Source organism: Pantherophis guttatus, chromosome 4 (assembly GCF_059756535.1).
Source record: "Pantherophis guttatus breed Tessera chromosome 4, ASM5975653v1, whole genome shotgun sequence".
Taxonomy (NCBI): domain Eukaryota; kingdom Metazoa; phylum Chordata; class Lepidosauria; order Squamata; family Colubridae; genus Pantherophis; species Pantherophis guttatus.
In genome coordinates this window covers 159,064,437-159,091,910 of record NC_142066.1, presented here as the reverse complement: position 1 = coordinate 159,091,910, position 27,474 = coordinate 159,064,437, and the positions used below count along the sequence as shown (strand labels likewise).

General features: G+C 50.8%; 4 protein-coding genes across 8 annotated transcripts in view; 2 read left to right on the top strand and 2 right to left on the bottom strand.

Annotated features, from left to right (window-relative positions):
• Positions 1 to 1,690: 1,690 nt before the first annotated feature.
• Positions 1,691 to 7,656, bottom strand: LOC132709473 (GTPase IMAP family member 3-like). Its single transcript, XM_060683214.2, has 4 exons — positions 7,263 to 7,656; positions 5,631 to 6,011; positions 4,777 to 4,804; positions 1,691 to 2,893 (listed from the first exon to the last, which is right to left on the bottom strand). Exons 2-4 carry the CDS (start codon positions 5,661 to 5,663, stop codon positions 2,121 to 2,123), a joined length of 834 nt encoding a protein of 277 aa, XP_060539197.2. The 5' UTR covers positions 5,664 to 6,011; positions 7,263 to 7,656; the 3' UTR covers positions 1,691 to 2,120.
• Positions 7,597 to 13,814, top strand: LOC117673242 (GTPase IMAP family member 9-like). 4 transcript variants are annotated; one of them, XM_060683215.2, is made up of 3 exons: positions 7,597 to 7,753; positions 10,652 to 10,706; positions 11,982 to 13,814. In XM_060683215.2, exons 2-3 carry the CDS (start codon positions 10,688 to 10,690, stop codon positions 12,641 to 12,643), a joined length of 681 nt encoding a protein of 226 aa, XP_060539198.1. In that variant the 5' UTR covers positions 7,597 to 7,753; positions 10,652 to 10,687; the 3' UTR covers positions 12,644 to 13,814. The 4 variants fall into 4 exon arrangements, with proteins under 4 accessions (XP_060539198.1, XP_087750462.1, XP_060539199.1 ...); XM_087894336.1 differs by having other exon boundaries at positions 7,602 to 7,757; XM_060683216.2 differs by lacking the exon at positions 7,597 to 7,753 and adding an exon at positions 9,237 to 9,360.
• Positions 13,815 to 18,412: 4,598 nt separating this feature from the next.
• LOC132709474 (GTPase IMAP family member 4-like) lies at positions 18,413 to 19,296 on the top strand (the record flags this gene model as incomplete). The annotated part of the gene is made up of 1 exon (XM_060683217.2): positions 18,413 to 19,296. A coding segment is annotated over one exon (693 nt), but the record flags the coding sequence as incomplete, so codon positions are not given.
• Positions 19,297 to 25,555: 6,259 nt separating this feature from the next.
• The window catches only part of LOC117657830 (GTPase IMAP family member 8-like), a 7,527-nt gene continuing 5,608 nt past the window's right edge, over positions 25,556 to 27,474 (bottom strand). For both annotated transcript variants that reach the window (XM_087894321.1, XM_087894320.1), the window contains one exon: positions 25,556 to 27,420. In XM_087894321.1, coding sequence (XP_087750447.1) covers positions 26,747 to 27,420 — 674 coding nt within the window. In that variant the 3' untranslated portion in view covers positions 25,556 to 26,746. The remainder of the gene's footprint in view (positions 27,421 to 27,474) is intronic.

Sequence of the window (27,474 nt, the reverse complement as noted above, 5' to 3'; positions counted from 1 at the left end):
AATCCAGAAACTTGAAAATTGCAAGTATTAGTGTTTTGTTGACTTTTTAATTCAAAAGAGAAAGCGAGTGAGTGAAAGTGATTTGAAAAAATATGGCGCATTTTGGCATTTAGATCCCAAAAAGTTGTCATGTATGTACCCTAATGTTCAGCCAAAATGTTGGAGATGTGAATGTTTGGATGCTACGTATTATCATGTTTGGTGGACCTGTAGGAAAGTTAAGGCTTTTTGGATAAAAATTTGGTGGGTCATGCAGAATGTTTTGAAGAAAAAAAATCAATTCTCTCCACAATTGTTTTTATTGGGTATAGTTAAGGGTTTTACATCGGGTGAAACAAAATTGATATTGTATATGATAACAGCAGCAAGATTGTTGATAGGTAAATACTGGAAGAATGAAGCTTTGCCCACTATCGAGGAATGGACTTTGAAGATGGCCAGTTTTGCAGAGATGGCGAAGATTTCAGCATACTTAAAAGATTGTTCACAAGAGACTTATGAATGGGAATGGAAAAGGTGGATAGAATATGTTCAGAACAAATATCAAACTAGAAAGTATCAAATAGCTTTTATTTGAAAATAATGTATTGGAAATATTTTAATGTAATGAGGTAAAGAGAAAAATTATACAGGGGAGGGAGGGGTTTAAGTTTATATATAAGTGTTATATTAAGGGTTTTTTATGAGTATGAGTATATTATAGGGAAGTCTGGGGGAGGGGAGGGTTAGGGAGGGTTAGGGAGGTTGGGAAGTTTGGGGGGGAGGCGGGGGGGGGAAGGGGTGAAAATGTAATTGTAAAACTTTTGCAATAAAAAAAAAAAAACAGAGCTTGTGGGGGCGTGTGCAGCAGAGGGTTGCAGGAGGCTGTCACAGCCGAAAACAGAGTTTGCACGAACCACCCGCAGCCCTCCCGGGCTCCATTTTTGCTGGCAAAGGGCTGCAGGAAACCATCACAGCCAGAATGGAGCTTTGGAACCCATTTTCACTGGCAGAGCACGTGAGCCATCACAAGCGCCCCCACCACAAGTGACATTGAGCTGGCCATGCCTATCCTCCCCCCCCCAGGTCAAACACAATCCTGATGTGGCCCTCAATTAAATGAAGTTTCACACACACACACACACACACACACACACACATACACACATGGTATAAATGGTCTTGCCACAACCTTAGAAAGCAGTATTAACGCTTCTTGTAAACTTGATTCTATCCCTCAGTTAATGCAGCCTAAACAAAATCCAAGCTTTTGTTGTCTGTCCACTTACTCCCAGAAGAAAAGCCTCCAGTTTCAGTTGTACATTACTCTTTAAAATCTTCCGAATGAGCTTATACCTCAGGCACACAGGACCAGTAGTAGGTTTCAATTTAGTTTGCTAGTGGTTTGCTCGTGCGTGTGCACATGCGTGCTTGCACGATGCTTCTGCGCATGCACAGAAGTGTCCGGACGGGTAGGCGAAGCTTCCCGCCACTGCCGCTACCAGTTCGCTCGAACCGAGGTGAACCAGTAGCAACCCACCACTGATCAAAACCCTTTGTTACGTTATGGCATGTTTATATATTGTAACCATATATTAAGTTACAGTGTGGTGCAGAGGATTGACACCATATGAAAAGTTACAGCGTGGTGCAAAGGATCAACATTGTGAAGTTATGGCACGGCGCAAAGGATCAAGACCATACAGTAAAGTTGCAGCACGTACAATTTATTATTTGGGTGAATACAGAAGAATCTGGTCAACTAACAGTCAGCACTAAATTAGCGGGAGAGAAAAGTCAGCGGAATTCAAAGTTGGATGGACAGATCTCTTGTCGGCAGGATGGGACTCAAGAATCATGACAGCCTCGACCCCCTCCCTCGGGCTGAACCTGGTCATTTACATCAGGGGTCCCTGTCCCCAGGGCTGTGGAGTAGCACCGGTCTGTGGTCCACGCAAAGAAGCGAAGCCCCATCTGCAGGATGCAGATGGCACATGAAAACTCCTTCGGTCTGCGGAAAAATGGAACCAGTTCCCAGGGCCCAAAAGGTTGGGGTCCCGTGATCTACATGAACATAGATCAGCCCTCTTCTCACATTCAGATCAGAAGATCTGTCCCGAAGATGTTGAATGAAAGAAGACTTAAGATAGTTGGACTATAATATATATGAAGCCTATGAAAGAGGCAGTGATGATTACTGCAATCAAAACCTTTTCTTTCTGCCCCAAAGCATTCTCTGCCTTTTTTCGGGCTTCTCGGTTCTCCACCAGGAAAAATCGGATAATCTCATCTCTCAAGTTGGGCTCCAAATACAACCGGTTGACGTAGTATCTCCCGCCATTCTCAAAAACGGTTCTCTGCACCATCTCCATCAGTTGCAAGACCTGCCCCTCCCGCTCGGCTCCCGCGGCCTTGTTGTTGAACCCGCAGAAGCGGTTCCCGCACTGCTGGATCAGTTGCCGCAGGTTCTTGTTGTCCGACTCTGTGACGTACTCCTGCAGGGGGGTCCTTCCCAGATCCTCCTTGCAGGTGAAGAGGACGATCGTATGCTTGGTGGATTCAGCCCCAAAGATATCCCGGATGCACTTTGCAGCAGCCGCATCTTCCGCAGTGAAGCGTCCCACCTGGGTCACCAAGATCAGGGCGTGGGGGCCGGGCCGGGAGAAGTCAATGCAAGCCATGATCTCCCGTCGCACTCTCTCACTGTAATCTTCAGAATCAAACATGTCTGGCGTGTCAACCACATGAACTGCCCTGCCCTGCCAGCTACCCTGCCCCCATTGGCACGTGAGGGTGGTGGTCTTTGCTGTCATGATGGATTTAAACTCCTTCCGCCCGAGGATGGTGTTGCCTGTGGCGCTTTTCCCGCCACCGGACTTTCCAACCAGGATGAGCCGGAATTCGGCATTGTCCCCTGGGAGTTTGGAAGACAGGGGGACAGAGTTAGGGCAGAGTGTAGTTGCACTGCTGAATGGAATTCAGTTCATGTATTCAATTGTTGATGAGAGAGAGGTGGGGAGGAGGGAGGGAGGGAGAGAGAGAGAATGGATAGATAGCTAGAGAGAGATGATATAGGTGGACAAATGGATAGATTAGGATAGACAGACAGACAGACAGACAGACAGACAGAGATATGGCTGATAGAGTGAAAGGCAGCTAGGAGGATACAAAGATTGAGAGATACATAGACGATAGCTAGCTAGATGGATGGAGGTAGAGAGAGAGAGAGAGAGAGAGAGAGATGATAACAGAGAGATATGATAGATAGATAGATAGATAGATAGATAGATAGATAGATAGATAGATAGATAGATAGATGATAAATAGAGATGGAGAGACAGTGGGGATGAGGGAGAGAGGGGGGATAGAGATAGAGAGATAGAGAGAGAGAGATGATAGATGATAGAGATAGAGAGATGACAGATAGATAGAGAGAGAGAGAGAGAGATAAAGAGAGAGAGATAGAGATGATAGAGAGAAAGATGATAGATAGATAGATAGATAGATAGATAGATAGATAGATAGATAGATAGATAGAGATAGATAGATGATAGATAGATAGAGATGGAGAGACAGTGGGGGTGAGGGAAAGACTCACGGGACTGCCTTCTGCCGCCAATAGCCTCCCACCGGCCAGTATGCGCCCACAGAGAGGGAATCCTCAGGGTGCCGTCAGCTAGGCAGTGTCGGCTGGCGACCCCCAGGGGGAGGGCCTTCTCTGTGACAGCTCCTGCCCTCTGGAACGATTTGCCCCCGGAGATACGGAGGATATCAGATCTCCGGGCTTTTCACTGTGCCCTAAAAACTTTTCTCTTCCATCAAGCAGGGCTGGCGTGAACCCCGCCCCCCCATTTTTGAGATATTAGATTTTTAATTGTTTAATGGGTTTTAGTTGTAAGGTTCTTAAATTTTCGGCCAAATTATATAATTCTTTTATTTTTAAAAAAATTTTGTATTGAAATGTTTTTTACTTGGCTGTGCACCACCCTGAGTCCACTAGAAGGGCGGTATACAAATTTAAATAAAATAAATAAATAAGAGGGGGGATAGATAGAGATAGAGAGATAGACAGGGAGAGAGAGAGAGAGAGATGATAGATGATAGAGATAGAGAGAGATGATAGAGAGATAGAGAGAGAGAGATAAAGAGATAGAGATGATAGATACATGATAGAGATAGATAGATAGATAGATAGATAGATAGATAGATAGATAGATAGATAGATAGATAGATGATAGATAGATAGATAGATAGATACATGGATAATGAGAGAGAGAAATAGGTGATAGAGATAGATTGATAGACAGAGAAACAAACAGAATTTCCGCTTGCCCGAAATAAAATTCTGAAAATATCCATATTTTTATTTCCGCTTAGATTTCCAGCACAGACCATCGTCTGAGGTCCAAGGGAGGTGGTCTGGTCCTCCCCCACTTGAGTGTAAAAGTGGGGGCAACTCACCCGCCTGAGCAGACGCTTTCAGACGCTTTCAAGCAGTGGCCCCCCTCCCCCGAAGGGACCTTGCCCCTGTTGTTCAGTGAAGTCTTGCAGTCGTTAAGCGAGTCACACGGCCATTAAGTGAATCTGGCTTCTCCCCTTGGCTTTGCTCAAAGGGAAATCACGGGATCCTGGGATGCTACAGCCGTCGAAAGGACGAGTCGGTTGCAGAGTGTTTGAATTCCGATCCCGCGACCACAGGGGACTTGGCAACGGTCGTAAGTGTGAAAAACGGTCCTAAGTCTCTCATTTTTTTTAAGGGCCACACGGGTGTGTGTGTGTGTGATTGTGTTTCCTTACCTGCTAAGCTTCCCCATTCCACTGCGATCTGAAAGATTGGGAAAAATGGGAATTAGGAGCAGCTCTGAAAGGGTGATCCCTAGACAGGCAGCAGGTGGCAGCCTTGGGAGGGAGGGAGCGGAAGAAGGAAGGAAGGGCGGAGGAAAAGAAGGGAGGGAGGGAGGAAGGAAAGAAGGAGGGAGGGAGGGAGGGAGGGAGGAAGAAGGGAGGGAAGGAGGGAGGGAGGAGAGAAAGGATGAGGGGAGGGAGGGAAGAAGGGAGGGAGAGAAGGAAGGAAGGAAGAAGGAGAGAAGGTGAGGGCAAAAGGAAGGAAAGAAGGAAGGGGAAGAAGGTAGGGAGGGAAAGGGGGGAGGAAAGATAAAGAAAGGAGAGGGAGGGAGTAGGGAGGAAGGAAGGAAGGAAGAAGCAAAGAGGGAAAAAGGCAGGGAGGAGTGGAGGAAGAGAGAAAGAAAGAATCCGGAAGAAAGGAAGAGGGATTCTTCCCACCTAAGAGCCATGCTCGGCTGGGGCACCAGCAGCTGTATTCCAGGGAGTTCTAGATTTCTGGTCCAAGGTGCAAAGAAGGAGGGGAGACTGGCTGGGTGGGCAAGGGGGCACGAAAGACAGAGAGGGGACACCACCCCAGAGACCAGGGGGGTGGGGGGAATAATGTGGGAGGATGAGAAAAGAGGTCGCCCTGCTCCTCCAAAGGAAACCCCCCCCCTCCTCCTTCCCAGGCTTGGGAATCAAATTCAAGGCGCTCCCTTTCGCCCAAAGGAGGAGGGGGCCATTTAGGCACTCCTGACTTCAGGACAGGAAAAGCCGGGACCCTCCCCTGGAGACCGACCGCGCCCCGTTCTTCTCCCCATACCAACCTGGCGAGGTTTGCCCAATGGCTGGTAGGCCATTTCTCCTTCCTTCCTTCCTTCTTCTTTCCTTCCTTTTCTTTTCTCTTCTCTTCTCTCTCTCCTTCCTTCCTCTTCCCTCCTTTCTTCCTTCTCTTCCTCTTCTCTCTCCTTCCTTCTCCTTCCTCCTTTCCTCTTCCCTTTTCTTCTATCTCCTTCTTCCTCTTTTTCTCCCTTCTCCTTTCCTCCTTCTTTTTCCCTTCTCTATCTTCTCTTCTCTTTCCTTCCCTCTCCTCCTCTCTATCTCCTTCTTTCTTTCTTCCTTTCCCTTTTCTCTCCTTCCTTCGCGTCTTCTTTCCTTTCCTCCTTCTCTATTCTCTTCTCTTTTCTTTTCCTTGGAGGCTTCGGTCTCTGCAAGAGCAAAAGGAGGAGGGGGGGAGTCACAGGGTCACCATGGCAACCTCCGAAGACACAGGAGGACTGCCCCTTCCCCACCTGGGGGCCCATCTCTTCCTCTGACCCCAAAGCCCTGCTCACAACCCCCACCCACCCATCCCAAAAAAATCCCTGAGCTCAGGCTGTCCTCCCCAACAAAACTTGGGGTCACAAGAGGTTTTTCAGTCTGATAGGTCTCCAGCTCGGACAGGGGGTTGGGCTAGAAGACCTCTGAGGTCCCTTCCAACTTTGTCATTCTGTTCTATCGGAAAAGTAAAACAGCACATCAATCCCAGGCCTGGAAGGGACCTCAGAGGTCTTCTAGTCCAACCCCTACTTAAGCTGGAGACCCTTCCAGAATTACAGAGGTGGTCATCTGTGTCCAACCTGGGCAGAATTTATTTGCGAAAGGTGTGTGTGTGTGTGTGGGAGGGGTCTCCCCTGGGGCTCCCGTGGCTTATTTCATTATCCCTGGGCTTTAGCTTTTGTGTGTGTTAGGTGGGGTGGGGGGGTTTAGATTTTGAGCTGATGGCTGTGGAGGGGATACAATCGTTGCTCCCTTACATCCCAGGACTTTCTCCTCCGTCCAGGCTTCTGGGCATGTACAGAAGCTCTTTGCGGCTTCCAGTTACTAGAAGGTGGGGGAGGGGTTCCCGAGACTTGGGGCTGGGGTCCCAAGCTCCAATGGCTGGGTTAAAGGTAAGGAAGGTGCCCCCTCCCTTTTCAGAGCCGGGGGGAGCTACGTCCCCTAAGACTTCGGGGTGGGGGGCTAAGTCCTCAAAGACCCCAAAAGGGCTAGGTCCCTGAAAACCTGGGGGGGACTATGTCCCCTAAGACCCCGGGGGGGCTACATCCCCTATGATCCCGGGGGGGGGACTAACTCCCCTAAGATCCCGGGGGTGGGGCTATGTCCCTGAAGACCCCGAGGAGGGTTACGCCTCCTAAGACCCTGGGGAGGGGGTAATAAGTCCCTGAAGATCTACATCCCTGGAGACTTTGAGGGGGGGGTCTCTGTCCCTGAAGATCCCGGGGGAGCGGGGTTCGTCGCCTAAGACTCCTGGAGGGACTATGACCCCAAAGAATTGGGGGGGGAGCACGCCCCTGTAGGGCTGCGGACCCTCCTTGCCCCGCTTTGCAAACGACCGGCTCGTTTCCTCCCTTCCCCCACTCGCCGCACCGCCCACTTCCCCCTCCCCATGCCGGCTGAGACCCCCCGACCCGTTCTACCTGAGCTCTCGGCCGCCGGTTCCTTGCTCCGTTGGGAAAGGGGCCGCCTCGGTCGGAAAGCGAAAGCTGGAGTGGGGGGACCCGATTCCGTCCCTCCGAGAAACTTTGGCGAAGTTTGCAACTAAGGGGCGCTGAAAGTAAACCCCCCACCCTCCACCCCCGCGCCCAAGGAAAGAAGAAGAGCCGGGAGTGGGTCGGTGGGAGATCGTGGCTCCGTCAGCGTTGGGGGCGGTGGGCTGCAAAGACTAACCGATCGCTTCCAGCTACGTTTTCTGAAAAGTCCCGACGGAAAAAACGCCCCGGCTGCTTGCCCCTCCCCCCCCCGGTCGGAGGCGGGGCGATAGTGCGTTGGCCAAGTTTGGCTGGTTAGTTAAGTCTCCTGCTCAAGCAGGGGGTCGGACTAGATGACCTCGGGGTTCCCTTCCAAATCTGTTATTCTGTAAAGGTCTCCTGTGCTTGAGTATTTGCGGTCAACGATTCGGCCGCATCCTGTGAGTACGTGGCGTCTTTTTTTCCGTGTGTTTTTAATTGGTGTTTGTTTTGTCTGTTTCCACGTGTGTGGCTGGGGCATGTCGTGAGAATGGCTGACGGTGGGATTCCGAAAGATCTCCTGGATGGAGAACCAGTGCAGGGAAAGCGGCTCAAAGGGAGACCACAGCTGCGATATAAGGATGCCTGCAAGAGCGACCTAAAGGCCCTGGGAATGGGCATTAAGGACTGGGCCTTTTTAGTCACACTAGATGCTCTTTTAGGACCTCTTTCCAGAGCATCATACCATACTCTCTCGAGACTGAAGGATGCCAATTTTGTGTGTGTGTGTTTTCAACAATCAGGTGATTTCCAAGCAAAGCGGCTGCCCCGAACTCTTTCGCTTTCTTTTTCCCCCCGCGCCTCCCCCCCCTCGCGCTTCAAGCTCGCGCAGCCGCAGAAAACACAGGCTGGAGGGGTGGGGATGGGATTGTGGGGGGGAGGGGGCACGGATCGGGACCCTCGGTGCCCGCCCTCCCACTCCGAGCGCGCGGCTCTTGCGCAGCCTTCGCTCTTTGCGGGGGGAGAAGGGGCGGTGGGGCTGGTGGTCGCCCCCTCCCCATGAGTTAGGCCACCCCCAGACCCTTTTCAGAACGACACCAAACCACCCCCCACCCCCCAAATAAAAGGCAGACAAGTTCCCCCTCTGGATCGGGCCCACGCTGCCAATCTTTGACTTTCTATATAACTCCGGTTCAAACTCCGAGCAAAAGCCCCTTACCCGAATTGGAGACCCCTCCACACACAACCCTCCATCCTCCTCCCCACCCCCACCCCGCCGCCGCCCAGGAAGGGATCGCGACCCACTCTGCGTGGGACTTGGGGGGGGGACCCGTATTTGGGGAGGCGGGGATGGGTGGGTGGGAATCAGCGTGGCGTCGGAAGCAAAGACTTGAGGGTGGGGGGCGTGGGTGGGAGAGAAAGAGAGTGGCTGGCTCAGTTTGGGGGGAGTGGGGTGGGAGATGCGATCCTTAGACACCCCCTTCGGGGATAGCCCAGGGCTCTTCGAGGAGGGGGCGAGGAGGAAGAGGTACCCTCCACCCGCCCTTCCATCCCACCCACCCACCCACCCGGGAAATATTCCGACAGAATATTAACCCAAAGAGTTGGAAGGGACCTTGAAGGTCATCTAGCCCAATCCCACTACCACCACCAATAATCCGGATTGCCACCCACGCTTGGGTGGGGCTTGGGTCGCCCGTGTTTGGGTTTCGGGGGCGGATGAGGGTCACATCGAAAGCAAAGATTGGGGGGCCGTAATTTGGGTAGGTGGGAGATGCCACCCTTAGCCAGTTTGGGCTTTTTGCGGGGAGGGGGGGAGGGGATGCTAGGAGACGCCTTTCCCCCCCCCTTTTCGGCGCGGCTGCAGCCAATCGGAGGAGACTCCGCCCCCCCCTCGGCGGCGCCCCCACCCCCACCCCTCCCTCCTTTTCGGTCCTGCCAAAACGATTTCTGCGCGACGATCTGCGGACCGACAGAAGCGACTCGCGGACCTTCTGCGGAGCCAAGAGGAGCGGTGGTCGCGGAGACAAAGTTTGCCGCCCCATCACGCCCCCTCACCGAGAAAGAGGCACTACTCAGGTTTCTGTCTGTCCGGTCGAGAGACTTTCCGGGGACTGGAAGAGGGGAGGGGGATACCTGAGTCACCCCCTCCAGCAGGCAGGAGGAGGAGGAGGGTTCGGGGGGGGGTCTCCTCTAACGGTATTGCCCAGCCCCCGGACCAAATTCCTTCCCATCAGTGCGGGTGGAAGATGGAGGGGGCTGCCTAGCAAAGTTGGAGGGAGGGAGGTGGCTGCAGTTCCCCCACCCACCCAAAATAAGCTATCGAACGAGAGAGGCTTTGTCCCGACAAAAAGCCCCTTCCTCATTTCTCGGCTCCGGCCCCGGCTTCCCTCCCTCCTGGCCCGACCCGGAACTTCGGCGAAGTTTGCCCGTCCGAAGTGAGGGGTGAGCCCTCCTTCCATCCTTTGCTCCCTCCCTCCCTCCCAGTGGGGCAGCTGGAAGCCCCAGAGAAGAGGGTCCCCCGCCGCTTTGCGCGTCAACCCGCCCCTCCCCACACCCCCATTTCCTGAAACTCTCCAGAGTGGCAACATCCCCAAAATCTAAGGGCTCCTGGGGGGGGGGCGAAGAGGGTTAGACTAGATGACCTACAAGGTCCCTTTGGACTCTGTTGATCTGTAAAATGGGCTGGGGAGGGAGGAGGGCACAGGATCACTGGGGAGGGGAGGGGCCCTTGTTAGGGCCCCCTCTGATTCCTCCCTGGGTGGGGGTAGGAGACTTCCTGGCTAATTCTGGTTTTTTGTTTTTCCTTCCCTCCCTCCCTTTTTCCTCCTTCCCTCCCTCCCTTCCTTCCCCTTTTTTCATTCCTTTTCTCCCTCCATGCCTCCTTATTTCCCTCCCTCCTTCTATCCTCTCTTCCTATCTCCTCCCCCCTCTTCCTGCCTTCCTCCCTCCCTCTTTATTTCCTTCCCGCCTTCCTTCCTCCCTCTTTATTTCCTTCCTTCTTTCCTCCCTTCCTATCTCCTCCCTTCCCCTTCCTGTCTTCCTCCCTCCCTCCCTATTTCCTTCTTTCCTTCCTTCCTTCCTCCCTTCCTATCTCCTCCCTCCTTCCTTATTTCCTTCCCTGCTTCGTTCCTCCCTTCCTATCTCCTCCTCCCCTGCCTCCCTCCTTCATTTCCTTCCCTCATTTCCTTCCTCCTTCACTCCCCTTCCTTCCTCCCTCCCTCCTTCCTTCCTTCCTTTCCTTCCTATTTTCCTTTCTTTCTTTCTTCCTCCCTCCCTCCATTCACCCTACTTTCCTCCCTCTGATTTCTCATTGGGTCCACTGGGGGTGGCTGATTCTCTTTTTGCTTTTCACACAGAAACTTCTAGATTTGCACTGTGCAATTTCTCTGGAAATGTCTGGAACTATCAAAGGTAATTTTTTTGGGGTGGAGGGGGGAGTTGGTAACAGTTGGGGTCCTGGGTGGGGGAGATGGGCTGCGATGACCTTACGCTTGTTAAGCGCTGGGGAAATCAAGAAATTCAGGCGACAGGAAGTCCTCGGCTTTACGACTGGCATAGAGACCCAACATTTCTGCCCTTAAGTTAGATATTTAAGAGAGTTTTGCCCCATTTTAGGATTTTTCTCACCACGTTAAGAGAAGCTCTGGGCTTCCTGGATGGGAGAGTACATGTAGAACTCGACTTACAACCAAAATGGAATCCAAAATTTTTCTGTTGTTAACTGAGACATTTGTTGAAGGGAGTTTTTTCCCCTTTGATGACTTTCCTTGCTGCCACGTTAAGTGAATTGCCATTGTTGTGCAGTCACCCAGTTGTTAAGTGAATCTAGCTTCCCAGTTGAAATTTGTGTGTGACAACCCCTCCCCCCCCAAGGATGCTGCGACTGTCATAAATATGAACTGGTTGCCAAGCGTCCAAATTTCGATTTGTGTGATCACAGGGATGCTGCAACGGTCATAAGTGTGAAGAAATGGCCATAAGTTTTTTTGCCGTTGTAACTTTGAACGGTCCTGAAAGGAACTGTTGTTAAGTCAAGGACTGCCTGGGTAAAGATTCATTGCAAGGTTAAATTCTCTACAAAAATCTGACTTACTAACGGTCAGGGGAAATGAGCAGGAGATAAGAAAGGCATTTAAGATGGGCTGAATTTAGATCGCTTGTGAGCGCACAGGGATTCGTGACTTATGATGTCTTTGACCCCTCCCTCAGGCTCAGCCTGGTCATCTCCCACAAATGATGGATGGAGATAGATGGAGGGAGGGAGGGAGGGAGGGAGGAATGGAAGGAGAGAGAGAGATGGAGATGGATGGATGGATGGATAGATGGACAGATTGATAGTTACATGCATACATAGAGAGATGGAAAGAGAGAGAGAAAGAAATGATGGAAAGAAAGAGAGAGAGGGGGGAGGGAGGGAGGGAGATGCCAAGTGCCAGGAAAATCAGGAGATTCAGCAGTTCAAATGAGTATCAAGATTGATTGCAAGCTTAAGCTCACTACAAGAATCTGACCTACTAATGGTCAAGGGAAATGAGCAGGAGATAAGAAAGGCAGTCATGGTGGCTTGGATTTAGATCCCTTCTGAGCACACAGGGATTCAGGCACACCCTCCTCAGGCACAGCCTAGTCATCTACAGTGCCCCTGACCAGTCTCCTTCTTGTCTCCTCTCCCCCTTTGGATTGTAGGGCAGGAACGGAGGATCGTCCTGGTGGGCAAAACTGGCAACGGGAAAAGCGCAACGGGAAACACAATCCTGGGAGGCCCAGTCTTTGAATCCAAGATGGCTTTCGGTTCCGTCACCAAATGTTGCCAAAAGGAGGAGGCCCTGCTGAACGGAAGGAGGGTTGTGGTCGTGGATACGCCTGGATTCCTCGACACCGGGCGTCCCGAGCTAGAAACATCCACCGAAGTGAGCAAGTGCGTGAAGTTTTGCTCCCCAGGTCCGCACGTCATTCTGCAGGTGATTCGTCCCGGCCGTTTCACCCAGGAGGAGATGGACGTGGCTCGGTTGATCAAGGAGATCTTCAGCCTGAAGGCCAAGAATTACATGATCATTTTGTTCACCCGGAAAGAGGACCTTGAAGAAAAAGCTCTGGAGCAATTCATCGTCGACGGAAACGTCGCACTGAAGGAGCAGGTTTACCAGTGCGGCTACCGTTACATGGCTTTCAACAACAAGGCCGAAGGAAAAGAACGAGAAGCTCAGGTGGCCAAGTTGATGTCCATGATTGATGAGCTGGTGGAGAAGAACAAAGGTGCTCCTTGCTACACGGAAGAAATGCTGAAGGCCGACAAGGAGAACTTCAAAACTAACAAAGGATTATCCTGGTTGTGTCCTTTCCTTTAGGGGATACCCTACCCCCCACACACACACACAAATTCTGAGTTTCTGCTCCACAATGGCAAGGTGTCCACTCTGCAATTCCCCGTTGTCTTTTCTGCTCACCTCCAAAGAACCCAGTTTACTGTATTCCTTCCTTCATTCCATCTTGTTCCTTCCTTCCCTTCCTCCCTCCTTCCTTTTTGCCTCCCTCCCCCCCTCTCCACCTCCTTCCTTTCTTCCTTACTCCCTCCCTCTCTCCCTCCCTTTCCTTCCTCCCTCTCCTTCCTTCATTCCTCCTTGATTCTTCCCTCCCTCCCCATCTCCTCCCTTTTCCCTCCCTCCTTTCCTCCCTACCCATCTCCGTCCTCCCTCCCTCCCTCCTTCCTTATTTCCCTCCCTCCCTTCTTCTTCCCTCGCCATCTCCTTCCCTCTGTCAGGGGCTCCGACAGATGCCCTAATTAACTCACAAGCCTTGAGCCACGTTTTCAAAGAAATCCGGTTATATATTAGGAGCAACATGTCAGCAACTACCCAAATGAAGTCAATTCTGCTGCACCTAGTTTACGGCTCAACTCTGACCCTAATTCCCCCCTTCCTCTCAGGCTGTGTCATAAGTCACATTCTCCAACGAGTAGAAAACACAACCTCACAGGCCGGCTCTGGTAAACAGAGATCCAGCCTTGAATAAGTATGCGTGGAATGTGCTTTTGAACATGGCTGCCGAACTGCTCTGCCGGTTCTCTCCCCTCCCTGCCCGTGGCAACTTGAGAGCAGACCACAAATGCTTTGTGAGTTGACACCCTCCCTTCCTTCCTTCCTCTCCCCAATATCAACTGACCCCACAGCCTAATTCTCTACCAGCCTGGACCCACGTCCCTTGGGAAGCACAGACCCTGTGGGGCTTCCCCATCTGTCAATCCTTTGAGGTACATGAGACCGGGAAGCCACCAACACAAGAAAGATTAGAACTCCATTTTATTGATATGGAGAATAGTAGCAAAATCCTGAAAACTTCTCCCTTTCGCTGCCGCTGGAACCGAAGTGCATCAAGAGAATGCAGCCTTGAGCTACTTTCACCCCTACCCGTTTTCCAGGGGGAAATTCATGTTTTCTTAAGAGTTGCCACCTATTTTCTACAAAGCCATCTGTTTTCCTTTTTATGTATCCAATAAATCTCTTCCTTCCTTATCCAAAAGGGTGTGTGTGTGTGTGTTTTGTGGTGGGGGAGTCAGGGAGTCAGCCGCCAACTCACACTTGCACTTCACAACCATTCAGTAGCAGGTGCCATGAAATCAGGAGGGGGGGAGGGGCCGGGGGATGCTTCGGGGTCTCCGAGAAAGGCTTCAAGGACACCCGGTTGGGAACGGAAGCGAGTCACTCTTAAAATTATCTTGTTTGAATTTGATTGGACATGGTGGCCCAGTGATGGGAGGCAAGTATGGGAAGGAACAGTTAACAAATGGGGATTTGGGTGCAAAATTTTCAGTTCTGGCTTTGCCCTGCTGTCATTCACTTGACTTTTAGGAAACTATACCTTTATCGATGGAGTTTTTACTTAGAGATTCAAGCTGAAACGGGTCTGACCCAGGGAGACTGGTGAAGGTGGTCCACTCAGCCCAACCAGCGTCATGCCACTATGTGCTCAAAAGGTACAGCAGGAGGGGAAATGCAGATGGTCCTTGACTTACAACCATTATTCTGCCCCAGCTACAGACCCCAAAGAACGCAGCATGCACAAAGTCCGTTCAAACCTTAATTTACTGAATAAATCAGTCTTTTACAACAATGCCTGTTAATTAATTGCATTAACAGCCGCCAAGAATTCAAAGAATAATAACTGAAAAATTACTGTTTGGCAGAATGCCCAGAAGCAAATTGCAGGAAGCTGATAAGATAAGCAAGACAAGACATGAAGGTATGTGAACGAAGTTGTTCCCTGCAAATTGCTTTAGTTGGTGTTCCTCCTTAAATAGGCTAAGGGAGTGGCCAATTAGCCCCAAACCTTACTCTCGAGGAGACCTCCTCCTGAGGAGCCACTCCTGCCTTTTGGCACTCTGCGTGCTCGTGCATGGAGAAGAGGCTCCTCCTCTTCGTCCTCTTCACTTAAAGGAGCTTCTGGAGGTTCTGAAGGCCCTGGCTGAATCCCCGCCTCTGGCACCACATCTTCTCCAGCCTCCTCACTGTCCAACTCAAGTGCCAGCTGCACAGGCTGCTGTCCCAGCACCAGCCTCCTCGCTGTCGAAATCAGCTACTAGCTGCACAGGCTGCGTATGGGCCACAACAACCATTCACTTAGTAACCAAAGTTACAATGGCACTGAAAAGTGACTTATGACAAGTTTTCACACTTATGGCCCTGGCAGCATTCTTGTGGTCATGTGATTGAAATTCAGACAGTGGCAAATGGACTCCTATTTACGACATCCCAGTTTTGCGACCTTCTGACAGAGGCAGTCAGGTTTCCTGAAACAACCAGGGGGTTCACTTCACATCTGCAGCAGCTCACTGAACAACTCTTGCAAGGAAGGTCGAGACCAAACTCACTTGAACAATGTCTCACTTAGCGACATAAATGTCGAGCTTCCAGCCCTGCAATTCTATAAGGGTCTTGGATTAGAAAGACCTCCGAGATCCCTTCCGACTCTCTTTATTCTCTCAAGCTGTAAAGGTCTCCTGCTTGAGCCGGGGGTTGGACCAGATGACCTCCAAGGTCCCTTCCAATTCTGTCCTTCGGTAATTATGCTGCAACCGTCATAAATACGAGTCAGTTTGCAATCGTCTGAATTTTGACCACAGGGCTGCTCTGATGGTCCTAAGCCCGAAAAATAGTCCGCAAGTCCCTTTTTTCCAGTGCCGTCGTCACTCTGAACGGTCACTAAATGAAGCATTGTAAGTCGAGGACTATCCCTGTTGAAAGGGGGAGACAGGGGCTCTGTCTCATCTTCGGTGGCTCAGGAGGCCCAGGGACCGAGGGAGGAATTGGGGAGGGGGCTGCTCAGACTTGCAGAATGACAGGGTCCATGGGGATGATACAGCGAGAGTCAAGGTTGTGTCGGAATCGCAACCGCCACACAGAGCAAAGAAACGGCTGTTCGGACGGCAAAGAAAAGACAGCTCGGGATTTGGCCGGAGTCTGAATTTCTGAAGAAAAACCAGATTTTGCTGGAGAGGAAATCGGATTTTTATTGAGGGGAGGGAGAGAGAATTCATTGTATCTGCAGCAAAACAGGGTTCATGAGGCTTCCTTTTCTACGATGGCCGAATTTGGGATGACGGTTTGTTTCCAGGGCCATTTCCTGGCTTTGTTCCCCAATCTGGGGCATTGGATGCTTTTAAGGACCCCACCCTGCCCCTCCCCATTTCCTGGCTGCCTTGATAAATGGGCCCCATAAATCTTGTTTGTGTTGAATTGGACCTTCTTCTTCTTCTTCTTCTTCTTCTTCTTCTTCTTCTTCTTCTTCTTCTTCTTCTTCTTCTTCTTCTTCTTCTTCTTCTTCTTCTTCTTCTTCTTCTTCTTCTTCTTCTTATCCTTCTTCCTCCTCCTCCTCCTCCTCTTCATCATCATCAGGGATTCCAGCCCAGGGATTCAACGCTTTATGTGGGAGGGGGTGGCTTCCTTCTCCTCTTCTCCAGCACTGTATCTTTGGGGGGGTGGGCTGAGAGCTTGGGGAACTGCAGGGGGCTTTGGCCCCCACCCCAGCCCCACTGAGACCCGCTTGGTGGGTTCTGGAAGACTCCACATACCCACCCATCCCCAGCCACCGCTGTTCTCAACCGGGTCCGTCTTTCAGTGGGGGGGGGTGTTCTGAGGCATCTGGGAGGTGGGGCAACCCCTCCCACCCGCTGCTAACAAAGGGGCTTTTCTCCCCCTTGAACCTTTCCACTCTTGCTGCTGGGAGGGGAGAGGGCGCTCCTGCAAAGGGAGGAGGAAGCGCGGGGGGGAGGGAGAGGGATGGGGGAAACCCAGAGGCCCTTCTGCTTTGAAAATATAAGGGGAGAAACCGACGGAGCCCCCGCCCTTCCACTGGGCTTTTATCTTCAATCACGTGATTTCCAGGCAGGTGAAACAAGCACTTTCGCTTTCGGGCTCGGGAGACGGAGTGGCTTTCGCCTGGGAAGGGCTGTAGGCGGGAGGGGGAGGCATGGAGGAGGCAGAGGGGGGGAGGGGAAAAGAGGGAATAGGGAAATCAGGCAAGTCCTTAAAGACCCAACTCCACAATTTCCCACTCTGTCCCTTCTATGATTCTGTCTGTCAGAGTCTCCTGCTTGAGCTGGGGGTTGGACTGGATGACCTCTAAGCTCCCTTCCAGCTCTATTCCGATTGAAGACCTCCAGAAAGAGCTAGAAAGACCCGCTCCTCGGGCCGACCCCCTCCCTAACCCCATTTCCAAACGAGCAAGGAAACGCCCTCTCTCTCCCCCACCGTCTCGCAGCCAGAGACTCCACCCCCTTTCCCCTCTCGCATTAGACTCCGCCCCCACGCTCCCTAGAGAGTGGTAACTCCTGAAGAGAAGCGAAAGCAGCTCGCAGCTCATGGGGGGGGAGGGAGCTAGGAGCAATTGGCATCTGCAAAACCCACCCACTCCCCATGTCCCCCCCCCCCCCCCGCTAGCGAGGGTCTCAGGCTGGAATCCCACCTGTCAAATATCCTAAGGGGAGGGAGCGCTTAGAAAGAGGGAAGGGGGCTCTTGCCATCATCCCCCCTTTCCAGCAGGCAGAAGTAGCATTGCCTGGTGGGGGGGGGCTTTCTCCTCTAAGCACCCCCCTCCCGTCAGTGCAGGAAGGGCCTAAAATGGGTGAGTGGCCTACTTGTCAAAGAAAGTTTGAAAAGGGTGAAGGGTGGAGGGGCTTCAGCTGCCCTCCCCAATGAGGAAAACCTTTCCTAAGTCCGCTCTCCAAAATAAGCTTTGGGGTGACTAGCTTCTGTCTCCCGCCCCCTCCCCTTAAGTTTGCTCAGGAGGCGAAGACCCCCCCCCCCGCCGGTCCGGGGTGGGAAGATGGAGGAAGGCTCCAGGACACTGGGGTGGGGGAGGGGGTCAGCTTTGAGACCCGCTTTGGCAGGGGATGATGGGCCGGGCTGAGGGGCTGCACCTTCCCTAACACCACCAACCCACCCAAAAAACCCTTGTGGAAATGAGCTTCTGCCTCTCCCCCCTCCCACTTTCCACTGTGTTCAAGACCCCCAACCATGGTGGGAAGGAAGCAGTAGTGGTAATAAAACCGGCAGGAGGCTCCACCCACCGACCCTGACATCACTAAAACTTCTGTGCATGCGCGCGGCCCCACTGCAAACCGATAGTAAAGGTAAGTAGAACCCACCCCTAAAAGGAAGGCTCAGAGACGGCTAGGGAGGGGGAGTCAGCCTCATTCCAGGAAAATCAGTAGATTCAGGCAGTTCAAATGAGTATCAAGATTTAGTGCAAGCTTAAGCTCTCTACAAGAATCTGACCTACTAACAGAAATGAGCGGGAGATAAGGAAGGCTCTCAGAATGTATTTTATTGTTTGGCTGTTCACCGCCCTGAGTCCTTCGGGAGTAGGACGGTATACAAATCAAATAAATGAAATGAAATGAAATGAATGGGCTGGATTTAGATCGCTTGTGGTTCCACAGGGATTCATGACTGATGACTTGTTTGACGCTTCCTCCAGGCATCTCCCACAACGCTGCTGACCGTTCCCAAGCATTCATGGTGGCTTGGATTTAGATTGCTTATGGACGCACAGGGATTCAGGACTGATAACGCCTTTGACGCCTCCCTCGGGTACAACCTAGTCATCTACAATGCTGCTGACCAGACCCTTTCTTCTCTCCTCTCCCCCTTTGGGTTGTAGGGCCCGAACGGAGGATTGTCCTGGTAGGCAAAAGCGGCAACGGGAAAAGCGCGACGGGAAACACAATCTTGGGAAGCCAAGTCTTTGAATCCAATATTGCTTTCGGTTCTGTCATCAAAAGTTGCCACAGGGAGGAGACCCTGCTGAACGGCAGGAAGGTGGTGGTCGTGGATACGCCTGGATTCGTCAACACCGAGTGTCCTGAGCTAGAAACGTCCACCGAAGTGAGCAAGTGTGTGACATTTTGCTCCCCAGATCCACATGTCATTCTGCGGGTGATTTGTCCCGGCCGTTTCACCCAGGAGGAGAAGGATGTGGCTCAGTTGATCAGTAAGATGTTCAGCCTGAAGGCCAAGAATTACATCATCCTCTTGTTCACCCAGAAGGAGGACCTGGAGGGGACCTCGCTTGAGAGGTTCATGCGGGAGGAACCCTCTCTTTGGGCTCAGGCATCCCAGTGCGGCTTCCGCTACCTGGCTTTCAACAACAAGGCCCCAGGAGAAGAACGAGAGGCTCAGATGGTCCAACTGATGACCATGATTGATGAGCTGGTGGAGAAGAACAAAGGTGCTCCTTGCTACACGGAAGACATGATGAAGTCGGACCATGAGACGCTGATGACAAACTATTCCTGGTTGTGTTCTCTTTTCTGACGGACACAAGAAGGTCTAATTGAGACACTGCTCCATGGGGACAAAACTCCACAATTTCCTTTTCTCCCTTTCTTTTTTTTGGTGATCAAGATTTATGGTTGAGTCTCTCTGAGCCAATTCCTTCTCCCGAATATCCGGTTTCTACCGTTAGATGAAAGGACTTCCTTAAAATCCTGTCGTCCCCCCACCCCCCCGATATCAAGTGGCCCAACAGCCGAATTCTCTACCAGCGTAGACCCGTGTCCCTTTGGAAGCACAAACTTTTTGGGGCTTCCTCGTCCGTCAATCCTTCGAGGGAGACCAGGCTGAGAAACCACCAAACACCAGAAATATTATGACTTCATTGGTACAGATTATAGTCGCCAAATTTTTGGTCCCGCTGGCACTAAAGAGCATCAAGGCCGAGCAGCCTTGATGTTCTTTCTCACCCGTCCTGTTTTCCTGGGACGAATCCAGGTTTTCTTAACGGCTTTCCCAATTTTCCACAAGAGGGCTTTCTCTGGAGTTCTCCACATACAACAGGGGGGAGGGGCCCTGATAAACGGGCTGCAGACCAACACAGGGCCACAGCATGTCAGAAACTGGGCCATGCAAACAAGCGAAGCCCCATCCGTGGGATGCAGGGAGTGTGCAAAACCACAACACTCCCTGTGGTCAGCGGAAAAACCTCTCTACACCAGGGGTGTCAAACTGAAGGCCCACAGGCCACACCCAGCCTACAGGGCTGTCCTGGAAAATGTAACATGCCAGCAGTTTGGGGAGTGGCGTCAAGATGGCCACCCCCACTCAGTTGGCCATGCCAACCCGGCCCTCCCGAGGTCAACCGCGGCCCTGATCTGGCCCTCAATGAAATTGAGTTTCACACCCCTGCTCTGCATGGAAGCCGTCCCTGGTGCCCAAAAAGGTTAAGGGCTGCTCCTCTACACAACGGCTCCACAGTTCACAGGCTATGCATCAGCAGTGGTCCATCAGGAACCAGGCCGCACAAGTAAGCAAAGCCCCATCCGTGTGTGTGTGTGTGTGTGTGATCCAGGCAGCAAGTGACACCTACACCCCAGGTCTGAAATGCTCCCAGTTCAGACTGAATCGCCCGATCCGGTAGCGATGGTGGCGGGTGGTTCGGAGAACCGGTAGCAAAAATCCCTGCCCCGCCCCCCATGCCCAACTGAGCCACACGATCATCAGAGGCTTTTTTTTTTTTTTACTTTTAAAAGCATTTTTTTCTACAACCTCTTCCGACAAAAAAATGCTTTTAAAAGTTTTTTTAAAAAAAGCCTCTGATGATCACGCGGCTCAGCTGGGATCGTCAGAGGCTTTTCAAAACATTTTTTTAAAAAGCCTCTGATGATCCCAGCTGAGTTTCTGAGAAAAAATGCTTTGAAAAGTTTTAAAAAAAAAACTTGGCCACGCCCACCAAGTCACATTACGCCCCCAAGCCACGCCCACAGAACCGGTACTAACAAATTTTACATTTCACCCCTGCTACACCCCCTCTCCAGTACGTGGAAAAACCAACCTCCACGGAACCAGTCCCTGGTACCCAAAAGATTGGCCGGGGGGGGAGCTGCTATATACCCCCCTCCCCGTGGCCAACGTGGACTCAACACGGGATTCTGAGTGAGAACCTACAATTTGAATTTTAACCAGTTTTAAGGAGCCTTGGTAGTACAGTGATCTAAGGCACCCTGTTATTAAGCTGGTTATTAAGACCAGCTGCCTGCAATTACTGCTGGTTCGAATCTCACCAGGCTCAAGGTTGACTCAGCCTTCCATCCTTTCTAAGGTAGGTAAAATGAGGACCCAGTTTGTGGGGGCAATAAGCTGACTTTGTATAAATATACAAAAGGATGAAGGCTATTGCTTAGCGCATTGTAAGCCACCCTGAGTCTCCGGAGAAGGGCAGCATATAAATTAAATTTAAAACAACAACAACAAAAAACAGATCTTTTAATAAATCTTTTCCTATCTTACAAAGGAACGTGTATCTTTTGTTGTGGGGGGAGAGGTTGCAAGAGTTGGGAGGGGACCTTGGAGATCCAGGGGTAAGCAACCTGCGGCTCTGGAGCCACATGTGGCTCTTTCACCCCTCTTCTGCGGCTTTCTGTCACTCAAAATATGCATCACAACCTCCAATGTGCAACACCCAACTGGCATGTGATTTATTAAGCTTTTCGACCCCCCCGGTAGGCCAACCATGGATAAATCCAAGAAAAGAAAAGTTTCAGAAGAAAACAGAAGGTTTAATTCAACTACATAGGCTAGTTTTGTGGCCGCTCAAGAAATAGTCAGGCGTGGGAAGGGTTTTGTGGCTCCCGGTGTTTTCTTTGGGAAATGGGTCCAAATGGCTCTTTGTGTGTTTAAGGTTGCAGACCCCTGTTCTAGTCCAACCCCTTCTCAGGTGAGAGACCCTTACAGAATCATAGAAGAAGAGAGTCGGAAGGGACCTCGGAGGTCTTCTAGCCCAACCCCTGCTCACGCAGGAAACCGTTACAGAATTAGAGGACCTTGGTGGGGGGGGAGGGGTCATCCCAATGCCAGGGACGGAGAAAGGAGCTGCTCTTAAACAGCCAAAACGAAAGCGAAAGTCTCTCGCTGAGCGGCGGCGCTGCTTGGAAATCACGTGACTGCGAAGAAAAAGGGCATTGAAAAACACCCACACCCTCCCTCCCTTCCACCCCACCCTTCATAAACAGGCGGGGCGCTCAAAAACGAACAGGCTTATTTTTCTCCGAGTCTCTTAATCGCACAAACGGCTGCTTCCGCCTGGATCCCCACCCCCACCCCCAATTCCTCCCCCCCACCCCTCCCAGCAGAAGGCAGCCTCGCCCCCTCCCTTCTTTGCCTAGGGCTTTGAAGGACGCCATCCACCCCGCCTTTCGCCCAGCAGGCTTTCCATCACAAATGAGCCGGAAGGGACCTCAGAGGTCATCTAGTCCAGCCCCCTGCTCAAGGGGGGGGGGACCCTTACAGAATTGGAGGGGACCTTTAGGGGGTTTTCTAGTCCAGCCCCCTCTGCTCAAGCAGGAGACCCTTGCAGAATTATAGAATCACAGATTGGTGACCTCGGAGGTCGTCTAGTCCAACCCCATTCCTCGAGCGGGAGACCTTTACCCAATCGTACAATGAATCGCAAGAGTCGGAAGAGACCTTGCTTGGACGTCTGCTCGGGCGACCCTTCCCCACCTCTGCCATGCCGCCCCTAATTGTATGTAGTCCCCTCTCCCCCCCCCTCAAACCCCGGGACACAGAAAGGAGTCGCATCTACCTAGCTGGAACAGAAGCGAGGCGGCGGCAGCGCTGCTTGGAAATCACGTGCCTGGAAAGAAGGAGTTGGAAGGAAGCCCCCCCCCCCCAAACACATCGCACACACACAAACCGCAGCCACAGTAAACAGGCGGGTCGCTCAAAGCGAGCAGGCTATTTTTCTCCGGCTCTATTCATCGCACAATGGCCGCTTTGGGTTGTATCCCCCTCCCCACTTCCCCTTGTCCGCCCCACTCCGCCAAAGCCAGCCTCGCTTCCTCTACTCCCTGCCTGCCGCTTTGCAGAGCACCCCCCCTTAACCTCCCCCCTTCCAGCAGCCTTTCCATCAGAATCGAGCCTGAAGTGAGCTCGGAGATCATCTAGTCCAGCCCCCCCTCTCTCTTCCTCCCTTCCCCCCCCCCAAATCGCAGGGAGGGAAACAGCCAAAAGGAGCGGCAGGCTCTCTCCGAGCAGCGCTGCCTAGAAATCACGTGATTGAAATTAAATGGAAAGACCACACACACACACACACAAGTAGCGGAGCAAGAGTAAACAGGCGGGGCGCTCAAAGGAAACAGGTTATTTTTCTCGGTCTCTATTCATGGCACAACGGGCGCTTCGGCTTGTGTCGACCTCCCCTCCCCCCCCACCACTTCCTCTCGCAAAAGCCAGCTTGGCTTCCTCTAGGCTCTGCCTGCCACATGACACAGAATGACAGATTCACAGAGCTGAAAGGGTCCTTAGAGGTCATCCAGCCCATCCCCCTGCAGGAGACCTGACACCATTCCAGACAGGGGGGCTGCCCAGTCTCTTCCTCAAAACCTCCCGTGTTGGAGCACCCACAAGTTCCAGTGGCGAGCAGTTCCACTGGTTAATTGTCCTCACGGGCCGGAAGCTTCTCCCGAGTTCCGGCTTGCTTCTCTCCTTGGTTAGTTTCCACCTGAATTTTCTTGTCCTTCCTTCAGGTGCTTTGGAGAAAAGGCTGACCTATTCCTTGGGGCAGCCCCTTAGATATTCGTTTTCTTGCAGACGTTTCAGGACCCAACTACATAACATCATTAGTGCTAGAAGGAATGGGATTTGTAAGGAGGAGGAGGAAGAAGAAGAAGAAGAAGAAGACTTTGGGGGCCTTTGTCCTGTGCTTGGTTGTTTTCTTTTTTTTCTTTTCTTTTTTTAAAAAAGCTTTTTATTAATAATACAATTAAAAACATTGGACATGGTGTGACTTTTCCGGTTTAGACATTTCCGTCAAGTTTTACCTTGCAACAAAGACAGTTCCTTTTTGCTATACAACTTGTTCATTTCAGTACAAATCAATATCTTAGCTAATACTTCTTCTTCTGGGGGGGGGGGGTGTCTCTATTTTTTGTTTTGTGCAAAGGCCAATCTTGCTACTGTTAAAATATGTCACATTAGATATATTGTTCCCTTATTATATTTATCCTTTGTAATACCTAGTAAAGAAAAGTTCTGGCTTTAACTCAATATTCTGCGTTAACATCCCTTCTGGCCATTGTTTTATCTGGTGCCAAAAGTCTCTGGCTTTTGGGCATTCCCACCACATAGGATAAAAAGTCCCTGGCATTGCCTCGCATTTCCAACACATCGGTGAAAGGTTTTTGCTCATTTTGGCTGATCTTGTGGGTGGGAGATGCCACTTGTAGGACATCTTGTATAGATTTTCTTTATACACGGTAGCTAGTTTTCTATTTCTTTCCCATAATTCCTGCCGATTGACTAAACCGATGCTATAACCAAAGTTTTTACTCCAAGTTAACATGGTTTCTTTCACTTGTTCTTCAAACATAGTCTGTTCCAGTAAATATCGGTATATTTTTCTAATCACCTTTTCCTCTGTTCCTAATAAAAAATTTATCTAATTCCGTTGACTCTGTTTTCGTGTATTTTGATTGGACTTGGAGATATCCCCACCATTCAAGTTCTATTCCTTCCTCGTACGTTTTTCCTAGATTTCAATTCTCCTCTTCCCTTTAATAGATCTTAGTATGTAATTACTCTTCCTAATTTAATAAAATTTGGGTGTGTGGACATCTCCAATGTCAATAGCCAATTCAGAATTTCCATATAAGTATATTGCTTAGTTTTAACCCAAACAACTAATAGTGCCCGTCTGATGAAATGCTTCTGGAAATACTGGTGAGCCTTATGTCTCTCTTCCCAGAGGATAGCATGCCACCATCTCTGCATGTCGTGGCCTTCCAGCATTAATAGCCTCCTATTTTTTTAGATGTATCCAATCTCTCACCCATGCAAGTGTTGCTGCTTGGTAGCATTTTTCCTAGCCTGGAAGGCCAAATCTCCCTCTTTCCTTAGAGTCCTGTAGTAGTTTTAATTTAATTCTTGGTTTTCTACCTTGCCAGATAAATTTTAATATAATTTTATTTAAATTTCCAAAAAAGCTTGGTTGTTTTCTTGAAGACGTTTCATGACCCAACTAGGTAACAGCATCAGTGCTAGAAGAGAGTGGGGTTTGAAGAGAAGAAGAGGAGGAAGAGAAGAGAAGGAGAGGAGGAGGAGGAGGAGGAGGAGGAGGAGGAGGAGGAGGAGGAGGAGGAGGAGGAGGAGAAGAAGAAGAAGAAGAAGAAGAAGAAGAAGAAGAAGAAGAAGAAGAAGAAGAAGAAGAAGAAGAAGAAGAAGAAGAAGAAGAAGAAGAAGAAGAAGAAGAAGAAAAGAAGAAGAAGAAGAAGAAGAAGAAGAAGAAGAAGAAGAAGAAGAAGAAGAAGAAGAAGAAGAAGAAGAAGAAGAAGAAGAAGAAGAAGAAGAAGAAGAAGAAAAAAATATCAAACACTTGTTCAGATTTCCAATGTTTTAGGTCTTCACCCTAGCCCTAATCCTGGTCAATGAGATGATTGATAGGTCCTAAAGACGTCCCAAAAGTGGCTACATATTTTTTTCTGAATGATGGGGGGTGGGGGATTTTGGAACAAGAAACAACTAAGTCACTGCTCAGCCTGGGGTCCGTGCCCAGAGCCTGGTCGGGGGTATTGGAGTGACAGCTTCCTCTCTTTATATGGTATATCTATGTCTGTCTGTCTGTCTGTCTGTCTGTCTGTCTGTCTGTCTGCCTGCCTGCCTGCCTGCCTGCCTGCCTGCCTGCCTGCCTGCCTGCCTGCCTGCCTGCCTATCTATCTATCTATCATCTATCTAATAACACAATTTCAGTGAATAACACCATCAAACTGCCCAGCCGATGATTTAAATTTTATTAAATGTGGTTTATTTCAGAGAACAATTTGTAGATTACAGAGAAAGACATTATTCTTGTGGGCAAACATATTCCAAAATCCATCCAAAATCTTTTGTGGCCAGCAGACCTGGCAGCAGATTCGGACAGTGAGGAGGTTGGGGAGGAGGATGGGCATCGTTTAAAGGGAGGGAAAGGTGGGTGCTTATCAACATTACCCTGAAAGACTGTGTCGATTCGAGCAGACATCTGTTGGAATCTGCAGAGACTTTTTGTGAGTCATTAAGGGCTGTGAATGACCATAATTCACAGCCGTCTCAATAAAAGAGGTTTTCTGGGACTAAGATTGCGATTTGTGCTTTCTCAGGAAGCCTAGGTCAGAACAAAACCGTTCCATCTTTTTCCATAGTTTACAACTAAACAAAACATTGGCGGTGAGTTTGATATTAGGGGTGCGGTCTCCAAATTTCTCAGCTTGGCATCCGTCTGGGGCGGAGGAACTGGGTCATGCGAGCCGCGGGCCGGTGTGCTTGCAGCTCGACTTGCGCAAGCGATGTAAACTGAGCTGCGTCCACATAAACGTGCATACCTGACCCCTGCTCGTTCGAGTCGAGTGGCACACGTGTCCACCAGCCCAGTGGTTGCATGAGTTGATCTGCGTGTGCGTGCATGCGTGTATGCTGGCCCGTGACTTGGTTTTGAACAGGCCACGGCCCGGTAGTGGGCCACGGCCCATGGGTTGGGGAGCCCTGCTTTAAGGGGACTAACTAGAGATGCCAGTTCTTCATGACATTTGCTGGGAACCATGGGAGTCATCATACCAACCCACACAAAAGTGGGAACTGCACAAGATGTGGCAGAGGCGACTAGCAACACCAGCTTGCAAGCTGGATGTCCCCATCCACACGTTCACAGGACCTTTTGCCACTGGGACTGCTTGCCGAGTGCAGCCTGCCGAGCGGCCCTGTCGCGTGGAAAGAGAATCCCGGACGGTCCCCCATGAAGGCCAGAGAAAACTTCACCGCCCTGACAGCTGCATCTCATGGCGGCTCGCCAGCAATGCAGGGGGACAGGAATACACACATGTACCGGGATAGGCACCTCCTTCTCCCTCTGGCCATCGTTGCGGAGAAGTGGAGAGGGAAGAGGGGACATCCAAAAAGCAGAGGATCTAACTCCCAAAACAATCTATCTCAATGTTTTTTGTTTTTTGTTTTTTCCCCCCCAATCAGATATTTTTGAACGAAGTTTGATTTTTCTGACCCTTGTGGGATGAAATAGGGCTTCCCTTGATTCTCCTTGACTATCTCTTCAACCATCTCCATCAGCTCAGAGACCTGCTTCTCCCGCTCGTCTCCCTCGGCCTTGTTGTTGAACCCGCAGAAGCGATGGTTGCACTTCTTCATCAGCTCACGCAGATTTTTGTTCTTGGCTTCTTCGATGTCCTTCTTCAGGGAATTCCCTTCCAGATCCTCCTTGCAGGTGAACACGACGATCGTGCGTCTGGCGGACTTTTCCCCGAAGAGTTTCCAGACGCGCTTGGCAGCCACTGTGTCTTCGGCTGTGAAGCGCCCCACCTGGGTCACAAAAATGAAGGCATGGAGACCTGATTGGCACATCTGACGGCAGTTTTCCAGCTGCTTTTCCAAGGATTTCTCTTCCACTTTGGAATCAAAAATAGCTGGCGTGTCAATGACAGAAATTTTCCACTCCTTCCAGGTTCCCTGTTCCTTTTGGAACTCCACGGTGGTGGTCTTTGCCGCCAAGAGAGACTCAAAGTCCTGTCGGCACAGAATGGTGTTGCCCGTGGCACTCTTCCCACCTCCAGACTTTCCGACCAGGATGAGCTGGATGTCGGCATCGTCCCCTGGGAGATTGGAAGACAGGAGGACAGTGTTAGGGCAGAGTGTAGTTACACTGC